Below are 23,348 nucleotides of genomic sequence, written 5' to 3'. Positions count from 1 at the left end.
GGCCTTCACAGCCTCCTCCAGCAAGGAGTTCCACAGGTTGACTGTGCGCTGTGTGAAGAAAAATTTCCTTTTATTAGTTTTGAACCTACTACCCATCAATTTCATTTGGTGTCCCCTAGTTCTTGTATTATGGGAAAAGGTAAATAATTTTTCTATATTCACTTTCTCCACACCATTCATGATTTTATATACCTCTATCATATCGCCCCTCAATCTCCTCTTTTCCAGACTGAAAAGTCCCAGTCTCTCTAGCCTCTCCCCATATGGGACCCGTTCCAAACCCCTAATCATCTTAGTCGCCCTTTTCTGAACCTTTTCTAATGCCAATATATCTTTTTTGAGGTGAGGAGACCACATCTGCACACAGTACTCAAGATGTGGGCGTACCATAGTTTTATATAGGGGAAGTATGATATCTTTTGTCTTATTATCTATCTCTTCTTTAATAATTCCTAACATCCTATTTGCTTTACTAACTGCCGCTGCACACTGTGTGGATGTCTTCAGAGAACTATCCACTATAACTCCAAGATCCCTTTCCTGATCTGTCGTAGCTAAATTTGACCCCATCATGTTGTACGTGTAATTTGGGTTATTTTTTCCAATGTGCATTACCTTACACTTACCCACATTAAATTTAATTTGCCATTTTGCTGCCCAATCACTCAGTTTGCTGAGATCTTTTTGTAGTTCTTCACAATCCCTTTTGGTTTTGACTGTCCTGAACAGCTTGGTGTCATCTGCAAACTTTGCCACCTCACTGCTTACTTCATTTTCTAAATCATTGATGAACAAGGTGAACAGGATCGGTCCCAGGACTGACCCCTGGGGAACACCACTAGTTACCCCCTCCATTGTGAAAATTTACCGTTTATTCCAACCCTTTGTTTTCTGTCTTTTAATCAATTCCCAATCCATGAAAGGATCTTTCCTCCTATCCCATGACTGCCTAATTTACATAAAAGCCTTTGGTGTGGGACCGTATCAAAGGCTTTCTGGAAATCTAGGTATATTATGTCCACTGGGTGCCCCTTGTCCGCATGTTTATTAACCCCTTCAAAAAATTCTAATAGATTAGTTAGACACGACTTCCCTCTGCAGAAACCATGCTGACTTTTGCCCAACAATTTGTGCTCTTCTACGTGCCTTGCAATTTTATTCCTCACTATTGTTTCTACTAATTTGCCTGGTACTGATGTTAGACTTATCGGTCTATAATTGCCAGGGTCTCCTCTGGAGCCTTTTTTAAATATTGGCGTTATATTGGCTGTCTTCCAGTCATTGGGTACCAAAGCGGATTTAAAGGATAGGTTACAAACCACTGTTAATAACTCCGCAATTTCACGTTTGAGTTCTTTCAGAACCCTTGGGTGAATACCGTCTGGTCCGGGAGACTTGTTACTATTCAGCTTATCAATTAACTCCAAAACCTCCTCTAATGTCACTTCAATCTGGGAGAGTTCCTCAGATTTGTCACCTAAAAAGGCTGGCTGAGATTTAGGAACCTATGTAACATCCTCAGCCGTGAAGACTGAAGCAAAGAAATCATTTAATCGCTCCGCAATGGCACTGTCTTCCTTGATCGCTCCTTTTATATCTTTATCGTCCAAGGGCCCCACTGCTTTTTTAGCGGGCTTTCTGCTTCTAATGTATTTAAAAAACATTTTACTATCATTTTTTTAATTTTTGGCTAGCTGTTCCTCAAAATCTTTTTTGGCTTTTCTTACTACATTATGACACTTAATTTGGGAGTGTTTATGTTCCTTTCTATTTTCCTCACTAGGATTTGACTTCCACTTTTTAAAAGCTGCCCTTTTCTCTCTCACTGCCTTTTTAACATGTCTGTTAAGCCATGGTGGTTCTTTGTTAGGTCTCTTACTGTGTTTTTTTATTTGGGGTATACATTTAAGTTGGGCCTCTAGTATGGTGTCTTTAAACCGTTTCCATGCAGCTTCCAGGGATTTTAGTTTAGTTACTCTCCCTTTTAGTTTCTGTTTAACTAGCTTCCTCATTTTAGTGTAATTCCCCTTTTTGAAATTAAATGCCAGAGTGTTTGACCGCTGCGATGTTCTTCCCAACGCAGGAATATTAAAAGTTATTATATTGTGGTCACTATTTCCAAGCGGTCCAGTAACAGTTACCTCTTGGACCAGATCCTGCGTTCCAGTCAGGACTAGATAGAGAATTGACTCTCCCCTTGTGGGTTCCTGTACTAGCTGCTCCAAGAAGCAGTCATTTAAGGCATCAAGAAATTTAATCTCTGAATCCTGTCCTGAGGTGACATGTACCCAATCAATATGGGGGTAATTGAAATCTCCTATTATTACTGTGATTTTTATTGTGATAGCCTCTTTAATCTCCCTTAACGTTTCAGCATCACTATCACTCTCCTGGTTAGGTGGTCGGTAATATATTCCTAATGCCATATTCATATTAGAGGAATGAATTGTTATCCATAATGATTCTATGGAACATTTTGATTCCTTTAGGATTTTTGTTTCATTTGATTCTATATTATCCTTCACATATAGTACCACTCTTCCACCCGCACGACCTGTTCTGTCTTTCCGATATAATTTATATCCCGGTATGATAGCGTCCCACTGATTGTCCTCATTCCACCATGTTTCTGTGATGCCTATTATGTCAACTTCCTCCTTTGATATGAGGTACTCCAGTTCACCCATCTTATTAGACAGACTCCTAGCATTTGTGTAAAAGCACTTTAAAAAACTACCACTATTTATATGTCCGCCTTTCACAGACGCCTTGGATTTTTTTATATGCGATTGTTTCACATCTGATCTTGCCCATATATTATTTCCCACGTTCCCTATCTGACTAACTTCTAGGGAATCCCTATCGATGGAGCCTCGTGTAAGAGAAGTCTCCATCCGATCCACATGCTCCCCCGCACCAATTGGCTTTCCCCGACCTCTTAGTTTAAAAACTGCTCTACGACCTTTTTAATGTTTAATGCCAGCAGTCTGGATCCACCTTGATTTAGGTGGAGCCCATCATTCCTGTATAGGCTCCCCCTACCCCAAAAGTGTCCCCAGTTCCTAATAAATCTAAACCCCTCTTCCCTACACCATCGTCTCATCCACACATTGAGACTCTGAAGTTCTGCCTGTCTATCTGGCCCTGTGCGTGGAACTGGAAGCATTTCAGAGAATGCCACCATAGATGTTCTGGATTTCAGTCTCTTTCCTAGTAACCTAAATTTGGCCTCCAGAACATCTCTTCTACCCCTCCCTATGTCATTGGTACCGACATGTACCACGACCACCGGCTCCTCCCCAGCACTGCCCATAAGTCTGTCTAGATGCCTCGAGAGATCCGCAACCTTCGCACCAGGCAGGCAAGTCACCATATGGTTCTCCCAGTCGTCACAAACCCAACTATCCATATTTCTAATGATCAAATCCCCCACTACTAAAACCTGCTTCTTCCTAACAGCTGGCGCTCCGTCCCCCGGAAAAGTATCCTCGGCACGAGAGGATACCATAGCACCCTCTGGAAGGAGGGTCCCAACTATGGGATGGTTTCCCTCTGCTCCCATTGACTGCTCTCCTTCCCTGAGCCTTTCATCCTCCGTAACAGCATCAGGACTGTCAGATTGGAGGTGGGACAGCCCTACTATGTCCCGGAAAGTCTCATCAACAAACACCTCTGCCTTCCTTAGCTCCTCCAGTTCAGCCACCCTGGCCTCCAAAGCACGCACTCGGTCTCTGAGGGCCAGGAGCTCCTTGCATCGAGCGCACACATACGCCACCTGCCCACAGGGTAGGTAGTCATACATATTGCACTCGACACAATAAACAGGATAGCCCCCACTCTGCTGCTGGGCTTCTGCCTCCATTTCCTACTCTAATTATATATGAGGGTTTAATTAAATGTTTCAGATAGAGGTTGTTATAAAGGATTTAAGTTTAAGGGCAATAAAAGTCACTGGCTCCCTCCAAGCTACCTCTCAAAACTCCCTCCGTTAGCACTCACCCTGCTCGCAAGCACCCGGTCGCAAAGCTCCCTGGTCGCTTACTAGTGGGGTTTAAGTGCTCGGCCTCCCTGATAGCTCCTCCCTCTGCCTACAGCTCAGCCAATCAGCACATGGTGTTTCAATTCAAACCTAATCAAGACTCACAGCTTCCAACTGCCTGCCTGAGCACACGGCCTTTCAAACAAACACTCAGCTCAGCACTCCAAACACACACAAGCCCAGAACCCCCAAACACAAGCAGCCACTTACCCAAAGGTGCTTTAGTTTGCTTCTTCCTTCTCCTCCTCCAGGAGAGCCTCTCAAAACTCCTTCCTGTTCGCAAGCACCCAGTCGCAAAGATGTTGTAGCCTCAAGTCAAAGGTATTTTTACACTGGAAAAAATTCAGACAAGTGCAACAAAATGCTTAAGGGTATGGAATGACAGATATATGATGAGAGATTAAGAAGACTGGGAATTTTCAACTTGGAAAAGAGATGACTAAGACGGGAAGGGATAAGAGAGGTCTATAAAATTGACTGGTGTGGAAAAAGTTAATAAAGAACACAAGAACTATGGCTTCATCAAATGAAATTAAAAAGTAGCTGATTTAAAATGAACAAAAAGAAGTACTACTGCACACAACACAGTCAACCTGTGGAACTCCTTGAAAGATAATGTTGTAAAGGCCAAGACTAAAAAAGGGTTCAAAAAAGAGAGAGAGAAATTCGTGGAAAACTAGTCCATCAATATCTGTTCTCCAAGATGGACAGGAAAGGTGTTTCAAGCCTGTTTGTCAGAAGCTGAGAACTGGTGATGGAATGGATCACTGGATTATTTAACCCATTCTGTTCATTCCCTCTGGGACACCTGGCATTGTCCACTATCGGAAGACAGAACACTGGGCTAGATGCACCTTTGATCTCACCCAGTGTTGCCTTTCTTATGTTCTTACAAGCTCCCAATTTGGCTCAATGGCCAAAATAGCTAATGCACTCTTGAAATGCATAAGCAAGGATCTGCAGAAGGGACTGAGACATTTGCTTTACCTCTGCATTTGTCACTGATGCAATGGCTGCTGAAAAACTGTCAAGGATGTTGATAAATTAGGGAGGATGCAGAGAAGAACCTCAAGAATGATTTATAGTATTAGACAACCTGCCTTATTGATCCTCAAGAAGCTTGGTCTGTTTAACTTGATAAAGAGAAGAATAAGGGGAGACTAGATTACAATCTACAAGTATCTATGTGTGGAGCAATTATTTATTAATGGTTTATTCACTGTAGCAGAGAAAGCCATAACCTGATCCAATGGCTAGCAGCTGAAGCTGTACAAATTAACACTGGAAATAAGGCATACGTTTTAATGCTAGGAGTTACTGATATTTGGAACAATGTACCAAAGGTCAAAGCAGATTCCATCACTGACCATTTTAAACTTAAGATTGGGTGTTATTCTATAAGATATGTTCTTGGAATTATTCTGGGGAAGTTACTGCTATATAGATCACACTTGATGATCACGATGGTCCCCCTTTTGGCCTTAAACATCTATGAAATTTGGAGTGGTCTTAACTTTTCTCTGAAGTCTGCGGGAAAACAGAGCCTAGACATTCAAAACCGTACTTCTAAGTGATTTTTTTAATTCAGTTTCCTACTGTTATTATTCACCTCAGCCATGAACTTCAATCTAAGTAACAGGTATAGCAGAGCTGCTGAACCCCGTCTTCTCTCACCATCTTTTACACGAGTTAACCGAGCACTATCACAAGATCATTGCAGGTGCAGGATTCAGGTGTTGAACAATACCATCCCTTATCTTATCCAGTAGACCACACTTCTGTCAGAATAAGCACAATTAATTTAGTTAATATCTCTACACTTCATGAATTATACTCCTCTCCAAGAGCCAGAAATAGAATCCAGGAATCCTGACTGCCAGTATTCTATTGCTGACTTGTAAATAGTTGTGTAGCCCACTGAGTGCGTATGGTTAATCTTCCTCCACCAGCTGATCAAAAAAAGAGTTGTTAGTTACTTCAGTTGTTCAAATAGTAAGGGCTTATGCTAGGCACCTGAAGGTTAGAGGCTTCAAACCCTACTGCTGATCACTGTTCCTTCTAAATTTTTCCACCCCTATGTAGAATGAATTTTTTCATGTCCACCAGTTTGGAAGTGTTGTGTGGGAAACATCACCTTCATAACACGTACACATAACAAAATTCATGTGCTGGGAGTGGACTCAAGGGGTCTTGAGTGTGGGAGGTGGCTCAGCTTTAGGGATTGAGAGAGATCTCTCTCTCCTGCCCTCCTGAGCCCCTGCACAGGGCTTAATGTGAAGCCTGGGGGGAGCTTAGCAGCTGATGAGTATGTTCAAATGGTACAGTAGTTGCACGAGACTCCTAACAAACTTGAACTCTAATACAAAATTGTAATAGTTAACTCAAGCAACATAGTGTCACAGATTCATAGAATGTGTTAGGTGGCTGTGCCTTGGTATAATTGACAGAAAATATGTGAGGTCATTCATGCTTGATGAAAATGAGTATGTGTTAATGTGGGGTGTCCGTTGGAGATGGAAGTGAAAACCTTAAGCATGTGTTGTGCTCCAATCTTAATTGACTCTAAACATAATTTTTAGTTTGCCAATTCTAAAGTTTGAATTTTTAAAATTCTTTTCAGTAGCAAACTTAACTGAATTTATACTGTTTCTTTAACATGTTTATAGAAGAAAAATGTCTATGCAAGGACTGTTTGATTTAGAGTAGTGGAAAGTAGTTGCATTTCTCCTGTTTATGATTTCAGGCTGATTTGGAGCAATACAAAAAAGCATTGACGGATGCAGGATGTAATCTTACTCCCTTGAACTACATAAAACAATGGAAGTAAGTTATTTTTCCTTAAAACTGCAGGTATTTCTGTGGGGCAGCAGGGAGTTGAAAACAGATACACAAACTACTGCAGCCAGAATTTGTGAAAATTGTACATTACTTTTAACGTCTGGTAAATTGTGGTTCTCACATAATTCTGTTGTCATTTATTTGACTATTCATGTGAACATTTCTAAGCCAAACTCTAACAAATGAGAATGGTATCAAACTTGATTTTCAACAGTATACCTGGTAAGTTTCTAATAACTCAACATCGGAAGCTAGTTTAAATTCAGAATTCCTGGCTTCCTCTTACTTGGTTCAGCCTTGTGGGCCATCCTTCATGTCTATCTATGAAATATTAGAGCTCATAAAAAGAAAGCTGTCTCATTCATATGCTCCCTGATTCCAAGTACTATACTTTAATTTCTTTGAGTTTCTAACTGTATCTCAGTATAGCTGTAGGCTTTAGTTTGGCAAAAGCTAAAATATTCTTAAAGGGTTGCATTCAGCTTTTAATAAAGGGAGAGGGATGTTTGTAGATTATGCAATTGCCTGATGACAGATTTTTACTGGCAGAGCCATTTCCATTCTCAGATTGTCTTCATAGGCAGAGAAGAAGTAACAGTGTAACAATGAAAACAAACTAAGCACTTGATTATAACATTTGTTTCATAGGGCTTTTGCCAAGATGGCTTCAGCTCCTACCAGCTATGGAAATGCTACAGCCAAACCATTGGGGTAAGGTTTTAAATTCATCTACCAAAATTCCCAGTAAATCTTTGTTGATTTATTTATTTTATAAACACTCACAGCATTCAGTATTAAATAATCGTCAAAGTGTCCATTGTTTATGATTCCATCAAATCAAGCTGAAACTACAGTTGAAATTTATTTATATATAGTTTTTTTTAAATCAGTTAAATCTTTTAGTTGTCCTTTGAGTGATGGTTATATTGTGTTTGAGTGGGTTTACGCATGTGACTGGAGCCACAAAATTTGAAGTTAGTGTTTGTTGGTCTGTGCATGCACCCTGGCTTATCTTGTACTTCCATTCAAGGAAATAAAGTTGTAGGGAGAACAATTACTTCTCCAATTTTTCTTACTGTTGCATGAGTTGGGCTGGAACCTCCAGGATTCATAGCTCCAGCTTTGGCTTACAAAAAACGGCATTATAAAATCGATTTTAGGAAACTAGAATTTATCTTGTTGTGTAGATGTAGCCAGGGTTTCCAAAAATACCTCATGAAGAAGATTGAGGCTTGAACTGGGCCAAGGCCAAGGCCCCCTCGTGCCCTGTTTATCAGTCTGACTCAGCAAAGAGTGTGCCTTCTGTTGCAAAGTCATACTACTAGTGGGATCTTGTTATGAATCCAAGAAACTCTCATAAGCCTGAGACTAGTTTTTCCTCTAAATCTATTTCAAAGAAGTCAGATTCAACTTTGCACAAGCCCATCAGTTCAGCCTGTGAAGACTGCCTGTTGATTAGTCTGATGGCCATGTTGGGGATCGTGGGCTGGATTGTCTCCTGCAAAGCTGATCCATTCTGCTTGCTGCTCCTCTAAGGTATTCTCAGTTCTGTCCTTCTATCCTACAGAGGAAGAGGAGAATTACATGCCAGATCAGGCAGTTCCATCAGAACCAATAATATTACCATGATCCAAACAAAGTGATGACCCCAAGTCCCCTCCTTGCACTGATGATAGTTCCAGAACCACCTTCACAGAATTCCTGGAGAACAACAGATTCCTTGTGGAGAGATCCAGAACTCCAAGAAAAAACTCTTAGGTTGCCTCTGCACTCACCCCCCCACATCAGACGTGGCATGGTAATAAGGCAATTTGAAGCAGGCAAATGAGGTGCTAACATTCATATTCAGTGCCTCATAAGCATAATGGCAGCTGTGCAAATTTCAAAGTGCAGACTTTGAATTGCAGATTGACAGTGAAGATGGGGCACCTTTGAAATAAGCACCCAACTTTGACATTCACTTACTCCAATCTGGTTTTGTGGGAGTAAGGGGATGTCGAAATGGGGCACTTATTTCAAAGCTGCCCTCGTGTACATTGTCAATTGGCAATTCGAGGTTTGTACTTTGAAATTCATGCGGCCCCATTACGCTAATGAGGTGCTGAATGTGCATGTTAATGCCTCATTAGCCTGCTTTGAATTGCCTCATTACCATGCCACCTCTGATGGGAGGGGGCGAGTGTGGAAGCAGCCTTAGACATACCTCACTTATCCAGCTGCAACAGAATAGTTTCTTCTGTCAATGAAGTCATCCTGGAATCAGTTAGAAAACTTTGACATGCCACTACCCACCTGCACTCCCACCCCCAAAAGTGCAGTGAAACATTACGAAGTCCCCAAAAAAGGGGTGGAATTTTTGTTTTCTCAACCTATTCCAAAATAACTGGTGTCCCAAGTGGTTCTGAAAGGCCCTGACAGCCACATCCAGTGTTTCCCCCTTTGGATTAAAAAAAAAAACAAAACATGGGTGAGAGGAAGCTCTCCAGTACTCTTTACTGCGTCATATTTTTGTTCTGTGGGGAATCCCAAACAGGGATCTGTTCACCACTCAAACAGAGAATGCATCACATGTTGTTCCAGAAGATGCCAAGGTAATTAATCACAGGATCATGCTTGTTTTTTTTCTTAGTTGGAGTAATTTACCTATACCTTCCCTTCACTACAGCTCTTGACATGAGACTTAATGCACTGTCCTGCTAGATTTGTGAGAGTCATCCTGGTCATCCCCTACTGGCCTAGAGAGGTTTGGTTTCCCATTCTCTGTGCATTGCATCCCGAGTACCAATCATCCTTTAAATGTTTCCCAAGCTCAGTCGAACAGCAAAATAAAGCGCCCTGATGTGCATTCCTGCCATCTCTCAGGACTTGATATTTCGATGGGCATTGTCCTTAGAATGTTCATGCTCCACAGCCATGGGAGACACCTTTTTTGATAGTAGGAAGGACTTTCCTGGAAGATGCTGGCTAACTAAATGGGGCCACTTTTCTTCCGGGGCACATCACAGTAGCATTCTCCTAGAAACTGCAGGTAGTCCTTTCACTTGGATTATATCTCCTCTCCCAGAAGATTTCAGGCTTTTCCATAAGCTCCTTATGAATTCAGTGGAATCTCTGGCTACATTCTACTCTATCAACTGTGGAACATTCCTCACCCGCAGAGGATAAGAGCACAAACCACAAGGATGGAATCACTTCAGGAGGTGTCTCCCCTCATTGTTACATATAAAGGGGTCTTGTGGAAATTTGTTCACATTTGCAAGACATTATGCATTGGTACAGGACTTCTCAGCTGATTCCTCTAGGGCAGCAGTTCTCTGCTCACTTCTACCATCTAGATATTAAAGATCATGGACTGAATGGAGACCCTGAATTTATGGCCAGTCCATGCATGTCTAACAGAGTTATTTAAATTCCCAGGTTCATCTTTAGAATTGTTTGAGCAGATTTCCTTTGATGATAAGGACTGATAGTTCACCTTACACAGCTCTCTCTCTGTATTTGACCTATCTGCAACTCATTTTGAATGTATTTATCTCTATCAGCCAGTCATACCAGCTGATTATCATTATTTATTTAATTGTGGCATCTTATGGACTCAGTGAATGTTCCCTCTAATCTCTTCCATTCATGTGTGGAACTGAGTACTGAGGCATGTGGGAATGTGCACCACCAGAAGAAACCAAAACCTAGCCGTGGGCAGTCTTCTAACCAGCTGGGTGGCATTTGCATGCCTCCAGAGAGGCCTCACACCCAGCTTACAGGAAACACTGGACCCTGTCATGGTAGCCGCTGTTCGCATACACAATAAAAAAGAAGATCCCTGCTCTGCAGAGCTTACAGTTTAAGATGATCTAACAGACAAAGGGGGATCCAAAGAAAGTACTGTGCTGTAAATGCTGGTGACTCACCAGAGCCCCCAGAGCATCTGGGACTGCTCAGGTAGCTGGGTCTGCCAGAGGAGCCGCCAGGGCCACTGCAGCAGCTGGGGCCACAGGGGCTGGAAGAGCCACATGTGGTGGGGGGGCGGAGCGGGATACTGCAGCAGGGCGCAGGAGCTCTCCTCTCCCATCCCCATGTGCACTGCGCATGTCGGTGCCCCGTCACGGCTGCCTGAAATGGTGTTAAGCAGCAGCTGTGGCATCGGAGGCTGCTAGCTGCTGGCAGGCTGCGGGCAGCAGCTGTGCTCTGCCTTTGCGGGGGCGGCTTGAAGCCTGGAGGAGCCACAGCGCTGAATGTGCCAAGAGCAATGGGAGGTGGAAGAGCCGGGCCAGTTTGCAGGTCCTTTCCTAGTAATTGGGAGAGGGAGATGGAGGTGTAAGGGGAAGAATGGGGTCGGGAGGAAGGAAGCAGGGGCAGAGGACCGGAGTGAGTAATAGGCTGGGAAGGTTGGTGCACCATCAGACAGGAAACTCTCGGATTTAATGGACTTTTGGCATTAACAGACACCCCGCCCCCCATTAGTCATTAAATCAAGGATGTACTGTACGTTAAACTTCTGCATCTCTATAACAGTGACAACTCTGAATCCAAAGATGCTCAAAACCCTTCTCAAGTATGGGATGATTTAGTGGGGGTTGATCCTGTTTGAAGCAGGAGGCTGGACTAGATGACTTACTGAGGTCCCTTCCAGCCCTATGATTCTATGATAAGTAAGTAAAAATGAACCTAAGACAATGAGCATTCTTTTAAAAAAACAAATTCATGCCCTGTGTTTTTTAATTTTGTTTTTCAGTCTGTTTTCACGCGTTATGAATACCGGCTCACAATTTGTGATGGAAGGAGTGAAGAATTTGGTATTGAAACAACAAGTGAGTTTAAGAAGGGAGAACAATGTTATATTTTTACACTGCTTTGATGGCACATTTCACTATAGTTTATCCATATGTTACATTTTATTAAAATTAATGGTATTAAGGATACAATAAAATTAAGTATAGCAACAGACATTCTCTAAAATTGCATGTATATATTGTATAAATACATTTTTAATATTTAGATTGTAGCTTTTAATTTGTAAACAAATTATTTTCACTGTTGAAGTTTTTTGTCCATGAATAATATCCTAAATTGTGCCTCCGAGTCTCTATGCTCAACAGGAATTCGCTCCTAGAAGGTGTGATAAATGTCCCGAATCCAACAGTTCACTTTGCAGACTAATTCACCCCGTGAAAGGAGTAAATTTACATCTTTAGGTATTTTTAATACCCCCCCCCCACCAAAACCTTTATAAACATAAAATAAGTGGACATATGCTGTTTTTCCTTAGATTATCTCATGTTTTGTAATTGACAATAACCATACCAAAACTGGAAGTCTAATACTATTTTGATCCTTCTGTTCATTCATCTATCAAGCACTTCTAATTTAGCACATCGAAAATATAAAACAACCTCAGTCTTAAAAAACTGAAGCATTGGAAAAAGTAGCACGTTTATAATAACAATACCTATGTATTCTATAGTGTGTTTCAACAATGGATCTGAAAGCACTTCATAATGCACAAAAAGCACTTTCATTATCCACATTTTACAGATAGAGAAACCGAGTCATGCCGAGATTAAATTATTTGCCCAAAGTCACCCAATAAAACAGCAGCAAAGCTAGGAATAGAAGCCAGGTTGCTTGAATGCTAGTTGAGGGTACTATCCACTAGGCCACACTTCCTTATTTTATAACATTTAGCTTCACTTAAGAAAAATATTTTGTAGTATAATTCACTTGTGACTCTGCCATTCATGAGTTGCCTCATAACAAAAATGCCTTATACAGTTTATATGTAAATTCACTCTGGTGTCTGAAATCTTACTCAGGTTAGCGTTAACACAAATTAAGAGTCAAAGCTCAAAGGATTTAGATTGGCTAAATTGTTGTAAGAAATGTTTATTTGGTTATCTTGAATATTATATGAGAATGTTGCAGTAATACCATTAAAATGATGGGCCATAGAAGCATGAATAGAATAAATGGATTTTAATAAAAATAAATTAGAAATTCAAAGTATGTTTTGCATAGCTTTGGTTCTGCAACCTAAGAACTAAATAAAATTAAATCTTTTTTCCCCACAAAAAAGAAGGCCTTGGTAAAGGTTGATCTGTTAGCTAAACGAAAGTGGGAAAAAATCTATTTGATTTTTATTTTGATCTTAAGTATATGCTACTTGCCTTCTTAGACTGCAAGTTCCTCAGAGCAGGTCCGCTTAACTGTCTCTGTCTGTACAATGCCTGGCACCTACTTTTGACCACCACTTCTGACCTCTGCCTACTGGGCTCTTAGAAGACATGTAGGGGTAAATTAGAACTAAATAACACCACAGAGCACTGAGAGCCAGAACTGGGGGCTGGAAACAAACTTATGAGACCACAGGAAACTTGGCCACACCAATGATAAGTGATCACAAGTGACCACCGCTTCTGAATGCTACAGTGTTATACATATTTAATAATAATAATAATAATAATAATAATCCAACTTTATTTACTGTGTTCAAGATAAGACTAAGGGTTGTGTAAGCATTTTGAAAATATAAGATTTAACTTCTCCATACTATTCAGTGGTGAAAAATTATCTTAATCATAATTTAAGCTCAACAAATATAAATATAATCAAATGTTAAACATTAGTTGATAAAAATTCCCTCTTACAGTTTAATCTAACTCTTCAAGCTGGCTACTGCTGTAAACCAGGAATTTCATTAAAGCTATAGTGTTAATATCTTTAGTGCCAGTGAAATAACAGTCTACTAAAATAATAATAGAATTCACATAAGCTTAATATTGGTATGGTTAATCTAAGGACAATGAATAATTAATAAGTCTTCTGTTCACAAACTTCTTTAAGCTGATTACTTTTACAAATTAATCATTGTGTTACATTTCTGTGTAAAATGAAAAACAATAGAAAATATAAGCAAAGAATATTCTTTCTATCAGAACTGAATAAGACATACAAAGTTACTATTCATGTAATTATTCTAAATGTGTGCTTATAAAACATAAATCAGATTACATGATAGTAAATTTAAAAATATGCTTGTTCCTGTTGTTGTATTATTCGTATCTGTCCTTTTATAAAAGCAGGCATTTTTACTTTTTGTATTAGCATAGTTAGTTTATTTTGTATTGGTTTAATAATTGTATTTTTCTTTTTTAATTTTAATACTTAAAACAAAACAATAATACCTTTGTAAATGCTAGCCAGCAGCCTTACGTTTGATGGCAATATTATGTATCTTTTCACCATTAAAGATCCTGAAAAGAAGCATATGTAAAACTGCTGATTAGTATTCAATTTTACATTTTTGGTACTAAGTTTATATAGCTCTCAAATTTAAGTTCAGATATTTATCTGAATCTCATAATGATGCATATGTAAAAAACTTAAACTTAAGAAAATTAGAAAAGGTTATATAAATAATTAGAGAGGGAAAAAAGCTTTGATAAGATGTTAAAAATACAACAAAAGTCAAAAACAAAAACTATAGGAAATCAGTGCCAAAGCTGTAGGAAGAACCCACATGTCCAGATATCAAGATCCACTTCAAAAAATTTTTGGCCCAGACATAGGTGCTTAAATGGTTTTTGCAGTGGGCAATGCTGAAAGCCATTGAACCAAATTATAAACCCTGTATATTATGGAAATTAATTCAAGCAAGGAGGTACTGTGGCCCATCTAGTTCCAGCTCCTGTGAGCCCATCTGATTCAGAGTTTGAGGAATATTGAGTGTTGTCAAATCATCTTATTTAAGTTATATCAAAATCAAACATTTTCATGTGAGTTATGCAGAATATAGCTCCTCACAAGGAGACAACAACCTAAAACTCTAAATTTCTTGTCTGTTTTGAATCATTATTTTTCCAATGGTGTTGGTGCTTTTTGTGTCTCCCTCAAGTTTTTTCTGCCATTCATTTCTCATTCTAATGAGGAAGTTATGCATGTGAACCCCTCCTAGTTTTAATATACTTATCTCTCAACTTCCCTGTGAAGTGAGAAAGTGCTCGTGTACCCATTTTATGGATAAGGAAGTGAAACACAGAGATACTAAGTGATATGCCAAGCATTGCTCAGTGGTCTCTGAGAATTGAATCCAGGTTTCCCAAGTCCTAGGCTACTTCTCTTACCACTGAACTTTCATTCCTCTCTAACAGTCCTTCTCTCAGCAAACCTCCAAAAGGAATTATTGCCTCTCTTCCAGCGCAATGTCTTTGGTGCATTTAGTTTGTTTCTTTTCCCCCCATTCACAGAACTAGCCTACATTTTTTTGCTTGTTCTACCTTATGCCTAGCCTTAGTTTACCAAGTTTTAATTTTAGTTTGACTTTCTTATTGCTCAATTATAGAGCAGGCATCTAACATCTCCAGAAATCCTAGCTCCTACTTAAAATTTGGACTACTTTGTTCATTTTTCATGTCTTCAGATGGGTAGTTTATTTATGGTCCACAGCCAAAAATGTATTGAAAAGGAGCTTGTTGCTGTCTTTAATGTTGAGACTCATTGCTATGACACTAGTGATGAATGCTCTCAAACTGCATTCTACTTAATATAAATTAAAAATACTTTGTCCCATTTTTCTAGCTCCTGGCCACTTGCTCCTGGCCTTCTCATTTCCTCTTCTGTTTCTGTTTTAAATTAAGAGATGGGGGAAAGCCGATTGGTGCAGAGGGGCACGTGGATTGGACAGAAACTCCTCTTAGAGGAGAATCCATTGATAGAGATATTCTAGGCTTTAGTAAAAAAGAGAGGAAGGGAGATAGCAAACAATGGGCTAGATCAGACAAACAATCACGTATAAAAGAATCTAATACATCTGGGGTGGGAAGACAAATAAGCAGAGGCAAATCTTTAAATGCTTCTACACAAATGCTAGAAGTCGGACTAATAAGATGGGTGAACTAGAGTACCTTGTATTAAAGGAGGAAATTTACATAATAGGCATCATGGAAACCTGGTGGAATGAAGACAATGTATGGGACACAATAATACCAGGATATAAAATATATCTGAACGATAGAATGGGCCATGTGGGTGGCGGAGTGGCACTGTATGTGAAAAATAATGTAGAATCAAATGAAATAAAAATTTTAAAGAAATCAAAATGTTCCCTAGAATCACTATGGATAGTAATTCCAAGTTCTACTAAGAATATAGCAGTACAGATATATTATCGACTGCTTGATCAGGACAGTGATAGTGATGTGGAAATGCTAAGGGAAATTAGAGAGGCTACCAAAATAAAACACTCAGTAGTAATGGAGGATTTCAACTATCCCAATATTGACTGGGTACATGTCACATTAGGATGAGATGCAGAAATAAGATTTCTTGATACTGTTAATGACTGTTTCTTGGAGCAGCTGGTACAGGAACCCACAAGGGGAGGGGCAGTTCTTGATTTAGTACTGAGTGGAGTGCAGGATCTGGTCCACGAGGTCACTATTACAAGACCGCTTGGGAATAGTGATCATAATGTAATAACATTTAATATTCCTGTGGTGGGAAGAACACCTCAGCAATCCAACACTCCAGCATTTAATTTCAAAGGGGGAATTATGTGAAAATGAGGAGGTTAGTTAAACAGAAATTAAAAGCCAGACTGACTAGAACAAAAACCCTGCAAGCTTCATGGAAGCTTCTCAAAGACACTATAATAGAGGCCCAACTTAAATGTATACCCCAAATTAAAAAACATACTAAGAGACTGAAAAAAGAGCCATCGTGGGTTAACACCCATGTAAAACAAGCAGTGAGGGATAAAAAGGCATCTTTCAAAAGGTGGAAGGCAAATCTTAGTGAGGTAAATAGAAAGGAACATAAACACTACCAAATTAAGTGTAAAACTGTAATAAGGAAAGCCAAAAAAGATTTTGAGGAACAAGCTAGCCAAAAGCTCAAAAAGTAGTAACAAAATGTTTCTAAATACATTAGAAGCAGGAAGGCTGCTAAAAAAAATAAGTGGGTCCCCTAGACGATACAAATACAAAAGGAGCAATCAAGGACGATAAAACCATTGCGGAGAGACTAAATGATTTCTTTGCTTCAGTCTTCACAGCTGAGGATGTTGGGGGATTCCCAAACCTGCACCGTTTTTTGTGGGAAATTAAACTGAGGAACTGTCCTGGATTGAAGTGTCATTAGAGGAGGTTTTGGAACAAATAGATAAACTTAATGTAACAAATCACTGGGACCGGATGGCATTCATCCAAGCGTTCTGAAAGAACTCAAATGGGAAATTGCAGAACTATTAACACTAGTTTGTAACCTGTCCTTTGGATCAGCTTCCATACCTAATGACTAGAAGATAGCTAATGTGACACCAATATTTAAAAAGGGCTCTAGAGGTGACCCGGGCAATTACAGACTGGTAAGTTTAATGTCAGTTAATTAGTTGAAACAATAGTAAAGAATAAAATTGTCAGTCACATAGAAGAACATAATTTGATGGGCAAAAGTCAACATGGTTTCTGCAGAGGGAAATCATGTCTGACTAATCTGTTAGAGTTCTTTGAAGGGGTTAACAAGCATGCAGACAGGGGAGATCCAGTGGGTATAGTATACTTAGATTTCCAGAAAGCCTTCGACAACGTACCTCATCAAAGGCTTTTAGGTAAATTAAGTTGTTGTGGGATAAGAGGGAAGGTCCTTTAGTGGATTTGACAACTGGTTAGAAGACAGGAAACAGAGGGTAGGCATAAATGGTAAATTTTCCGAATGGAGAGGGGTAACTAGTGGTGTCCCCCGAGGGTCTGTCCTAGGACCAGTCCTGTTCAATTTATTCATAAATGATCTGGAGAAGGGGATGAGCAGTGAGGTGGCAAAGTTTGCAGATAACACTAAACAGTTCAAGATCGTCAAGACAAAGGCAGACTGTGAAGATCTTCAAAAAGATCTCATCAGACTAATGGTAGTCCATCGATCCGATGATGACAAATCTGTGCAGATCATCTGTTATTGGTCTTATGGTGTGCCCTGTGGTGACTGTATAAGCCAATTCTAGAGGTGCACATTTTGCCACAGATGGTGCATGGGAAGTTTGCAATCTGTGGGTTGTGCATTGCTGATGCTCTGTGACGTCATTTGTGTGCCTCTTGTAGATGCCGGCAGTGGTCTTCCTCAAAGGCAATGCAGGTATTTCTGACTGTTATACGCCACTGTGTTCCATCCCTGGCGGCGTCCTCAAGGTCCCTAAGTTTGATACTGCTGTACTGCAGATTGGCTTTGATGGTATCCTTGTAGCGTTTCCGTGGACAACCTATACGCCGGATGCCCTGGGAGAGTTCACCATACAGAAGCTGGCGAGGGATTCTGTTGGCATCCATGCAGCTGACATGACCAGTCCAATGTAGTTGTGACTTCATAATCATCATTTCGATGCTTGTCATCTGGGCTCTCTCGAGGACCTCAAGATTGGGCACCTTGTCTTGCCAGTGGATCTTCATGATGTTACGGAGGCAGCGCATGTGGAATGCTTCAAGCTGCTTGATGTGATGCCTATATAGTGTCCATGTTTCACACCCGTACAAAAGAGATGAGAGAACAGCTGTGTACGCAAGCAGTTTTGTTGACATCTGGATGTTATGGTGGTTTAGAACTTTGACATGCAGACAGCCAACTGCGTGGCTCACTTTGGATATTCGCGCGTTGATCTCATTATCCAGTGATCCATCACTGGATATGACACTACCCAGGTATTTAAAGTTCTCCACTACTTTAAGCTGAGTGCCGTCAATGGAGATACTTGGGACAGGAGCATTTGATCCAGGTGCAGGTTGATGGAGAACTTCTGTCTTTCCGAGGCTGACAGTTAGTCTGAAAAGTTGCGAGGCCTCAGCAACCTTGTTGACAACGTGCTGAAGATCGTTTTCAGTGTGAGCCGTAAGGGCACAGTTGTCAGCAAAGAGTGCCTCAGAAAGGAGTTTCTGCACTGTCTTAGTCTTTGCATTCAGGCAACAGAGGTCAAAAAGTGAACCATCATGCCAGTATTTCAAGTATATACCTCGGTCCAGATCTTTCATTGCATGGTTAAGGATGCATGCAAAGAATAGGTTAAATAAGACAGGAGCGCGAGAACATCCTTGTTTCACACCGTTGGTGATGTTGAAGGGGGCTGATGTGGCTCCATCAGACAGTACTTCACCTGTGATGTCGTCATGGAAAAGGTGTATAATCTGGACAAATTTTCTTGGGGAGCCAAGTCGTATTAGAATGGTCCAAAGGGCTTCCCTGTTGATGGTATCAAACGCCTTTGTCAGATCTATGAAGACAGCATACAGGTGCATGTTCTGCTCCATGCACTTCTCTTGTATTTGTCTGACAGCAAACACCATATTGGCTGTGCTCCGGCCAGGTCGAAAACTGCATTGACTTTCAGGTATACCTGAATATGGCTATTTCAGGTATGCCTCAGAAATACTGGCTATTAGGCGGCTCAAGATGATGCGGGTGATGATCTTACCTCCAACGGAGAGGAGGAACATGCCTCTGTTGTTTCCACATTCTGCTTTGCTGCCTTTATTCTTGAAAAGGGAGACAATAATAGCATCACGGAGGTCCTGTGATATGTTTTCGTCCTCCCAGATGCTGATGATCACGGTATGGAACGCTGCTAGTGCTGCTGGACTTGCCACTTTATATATCTCTGCTGGTATCCCATCTTTTCCAGGAGCTTTTCCTGAACTCATCTGGCTAACAGCTTTCTTAATCTCATCTATAGTGGGCGGAAAGTCAAGATCTGTCAGGACGGGTTGTTGTGGAGCTTCATTGTGGACGTTGTTCGCGGTCAATGGTCTGGTCTGTTAAGGAGGTTGCTAAAGTGTTCTTGCCATCTTTTGATGATGCCCTCTTTGTCTTTGACCAGCGTTGTGTTGTCTGATGAGAGCAATGGGGTAGTCCTTGGTTTAGAAGGTCCACAGACAGTCTTAATAGCAGTAAATCACTAAGACTGTCTACGGACCGTCTAAACCAGGGACTACCCCTTGCTCTCATCAAACTGATTGGGCAACAAAATGGCAAATGAAACGTAATGTGGATAAGTGTAAGGTAATGCCCATTGGGAAAAAATAACCTCAACTGTACTTACAATATGGTGGGGGTTAATTTAGCTATAACTAATCAGGAAAGAGATCTTGGAGTTATCGTGGATAGTTCCTTGAAAACATCCATGCAGTGTGCAGAGGCTGTCAAAAAGGCAAATAAGATGTTAGGTATTATTAAAAAAGGGACAGAAAATAAGACAAGGCGTATCTTACTGCCCCTATATAAATCTATGGTACACCCACATCTTGAATACTGTGTACAGATGTGGTCTCCTCATCTAAAAAAATATATCCTGGCACTGGAAAAGGTTCAGAAAAGGGCAACTAAAATGATTAGGGGCTTGAAACAGGTCCTGTATGAGGAGAGGCTAAATAGATTGGGACTTTTCAGTTTAGAAAAGAGGAGACAGGGGTGGGGACATGATAGAGGTATATAAAATTATGACAGGTGTGGAGAGGGTGAAGAAGGAGAAGTTATTTACTTGTGCCCATAGTACAAGAACTAGAGGACACCAAATGAAATTAATGGGTAGCAGGTTTAAAACTAATAGAAGAAAGTTCTTCTTCATTCAGCGCATAGTTAACCTGTGGAACTCCTTGCGAGCGGAGACTGTGAAGGCTAGGATGATAACAGGACTTAAGAAGGAGCTAGATAAATTCATGGAGGTTAGGTCCATAAAAGGCTATTAGCCAAGAGTAGGAATGGTGTTCCTGGCCTCTGATTGTCAGAGGCTGAAGATGGATGGCAGGAGACAAATTGCTTGATCATTGTCTTCAGTCCACCCCCCCAGGGCACCTGAGGCTGGCCCTGGCTGCTGTCGGCAGACAGGCTATTGGGCTGGATGGACCTTTGGTCTGACCCAGTATGGCCATTCTTATGTTCATTTGTTATGCCTCAGTTTTAGTAAGCAGAATGCTGATGTGGCAGTCAGAATCATAAGATAAAGTGCAGAGCCATGCCTACTGTATGTGTTTGTGGTGAATTTTAGCAGTACAGGAAATAAATACAACTAAAACTTGATTCGTAGGCATGTTTAGTATTGATCAGATATGGATCATAGATTTCCCATCCTACATTGTTCAGACGGCATTTCATTCAGTAATATAGCTTTCTCCGAGATCTTTATGCTAGGTATGTTACAGGTAATGAAGCAGTACTAGTATGATATTAAAAAGTTCAGTAGATTGATTTTAAAAAAGTTACATTAAGAAAATTGTTTGGATAAACACACAGCTCGATTATATAGTGCATTGCTATTGAAATAGAAGTAGCAATAGTGTCAAAGATATATCAAGAGAATTTCTGGAACCTTATTTTGCACGATTATATTTTTCTTAGCTAATCCCTTGCAAATGGAATTAAAGCAGCTCAGTTGAGTTTCTCATCCAAGCGTCTGTTTGTGTTGGCCATTAAAGAAGAACTTTATAAATACACTTGGATATCAGATCTTTCAGTTGGCTGAACACGTTTCCTGAAATTCAACCAGTTTGGCCTACAGGAGAAACTCAACAGCAGCACACATTACACAAAAGTGTTAAGCATCCATTGTATCAGCATTGTCTTCATTTGGTTGTTATATCATCTGCCAGTGTTTCAAATTTATATGAAACTTGTTTGTTCTTTTTCACAGAGAACATCTGTGAAATGAATGATGAAAGAAACCGATATTAACAAATACATATCTTTAATAAACATGATAGTATATTTTGTTAACTTTTATCATTCCTAACAGAAGATGTCAGCCTTTTCCTTCTTGCACAGCTATTCTAAAATGGAGGATTTTTCTGGTACGACGAGATGCTCTGTTGCACCGTCTGTCAGCCTTTTTAATCCCATGGAGCAGGGATGCAACCAGAGGGCGGGGTGGAGGAGGGGAGCTTGCTATGGGGCACCAATTGGAACTGAGGAGTATCGCAGCATCCCATCTGGCATGACAAAACGGCTGCTAGATCAGATTTGATGTTGCCTGGCCACCCCTCTAAAATGACAGAGGCAAACCAGGATAAATTTGAGTGGAGCTGCAATCCCATGCACCTGCTTGGCCCCCAGCTCTTGTACCCCTTTCTGCACTAATGGGCACTGGGCAGCCCTGGAGAGAAGCAGACCCAGGGGTCACCAGGAGGATGGGAGGACTGGATGCATTCTCCTGGTTCTTCCTGGGGCAACAGAGGTGCAGAAGAAGGGTGAGATCTGTGGCTCTCAGACCTGCCTGGCTTCAAGTGGGGATGTTGCTCTTCAACTTGACCACCTGTCTGCATAAGAGTTTGGGCCTGGGTACTGAGCAGTGTGTGGGGAAGTGTGAGAGACATCAGTACACGTAGAGCTCAGTGCAGCAGGGTGAGCAATTTCTGATTCCAGAAGCAGCATGAGAGAGTTCAGGCCTACATATGGGGAAAAAATGGGGAGAGCTAAGGGCTGGGTGCAGATGCAGTAGAGGGAGAGCTCTGGGCTCCCTCCTTAGGAAGATTCTGGTTGCACCAGATTAGTGGGAAGTTGTTGCCATTCCTGATCCCACACCAGTCTCCAGGGCTTGTCATAAGCCAAAATAATCTAGGATGGCCCTAAACGATGCAGTGGATAAAACAGGCCCTAGGATCCAGAAGCTGCAAATGGATTCTCTGTGGCTCCTGCCACAGTTAACTAAGGGAAGCTCAGAATTCAGACACCTTCTTTGGAAAAGCCCTGTTGTACATCTAGAGAAGTGAAATGCAGATTTTTTTTTAACAAATCAAGTTTGTATAACGTGTCCTTTTACTTCTTAAAAGTGCAAAATAAGACCAAACTCACTAGGCCTATCATATGGCAAACCATTTGAAGAATGTGGTTATATATATTTGTATATTTGTTACAATTAGGGTGGGGCTGGGGATTCTGAAATACACGGAAATTTAAGTCTGTTTGCTGGAGGCAGCGGCTTATTTGACCAGGTAAGAAGAGCGGAAAGAAATGGAAGAAGTGTGTTTCTCAAATATAGTCTGCTAAAGGAGAGGCACTGTGCTCTTCTATAGAGATTTTGCTCTAGTTCATCATTGCTTCATTTGTTTTAATCTAAATTAAGTAATTTATACTGCAAGTATATGGTTACACTTTAAAAGCAATTTTACCAACTTTTAAAATATTAATATGTATTTGGGTTACTTTAAAATTCTGGATCTATTAACTATTCTGTACAGAAGATAACCTAGAACGTCATTTTCCCCACATAACTTTACAATAAAGTGACTCAGAGTAACAGATGTGCGTGTACTGTACATTAAAAATTCAGTATTCCATATAATATAGTTGGGCTACAGCACAGCTTTTGCATATTGCTTAGTAAATATTATTGCAATTCACTAATTTCAAATCATCTTCCACAGAATTTACCAGTCACTCGTATCCTAGACAACCTTATGGAGATGAAGTCAAATCCTGTGAGTATAATTATATTGATTTTAAGCAG

The 23,348-nt window shown here is 40.6% G+C and overlaps 1 protein-coding gene and 1 long non-coding RNA gene across 3 annotated transcripts in view; one reads left to right on the top strand and one right to left on the bottom strand.

Moving 5' to 3' along the window:
• Positions 1–23,348, top strand: part of SCFD1 (sec1 family domain containing 1) — a 124,023-nt gene that overhangs the window by 78,425 nt on the left and 22,250 nt on the right. For both annotated transcript variants that reach the window (XM_074996913.1, XM_074996912.1), the window contains exons 17-20: positions 6,783–6,862; positions 7,526–7,588; positions 11,610–11,685; positions 23,266–23,319. In XM_074996913.1, coding sequence (XP_074853014.1) covers positions 6,783–6,862; positions 7,526–7,588; positions 11,610–11,685; positions 23,266–23,319 — 273 coding nt within the window. The remainder of the gene's footprint in view (positions 1–6,782; positions 6,863–7,525; positions 7,589–11,609; positions 11,686–23,265; positions 23,320–23,348) is intronic.
• The window catches only part of LOC142014401 (uncharacterized), a 30,212-nt gene continuing 20,938 nt past the window's right edge, over positions 14,075–23,348 (bottom strand). The window contains exon 3 of the long non-coding RNA XR_012645932.1: positions 14,075–14,124. This is a non-coding gene — a long non-coding RNA (uncharacterized LOC142014401). The remainder of the gene's footprint in view (positions 14,125–23,348) is intronic.

Source organism: Carettochelys insculpta, chromosome 6, assembly GCF_033958435.1.
Source record: "Carettochelys insculpta isolate YL-2023 chromosome 6, ASM3395843v1, whole genome shotgun sequence".
Taxonomy (NCBI): Eukaryota; Metazoa; Chordata; order Testudines; family Carettochelyidae; genus Carettochelys; species Carettochelys insculpta.
The sequence above is the reverse complement of the archived record's forward strand: the minus strand, read 5'-3'. Positions and strand labels throughout refer to the sequence as shown.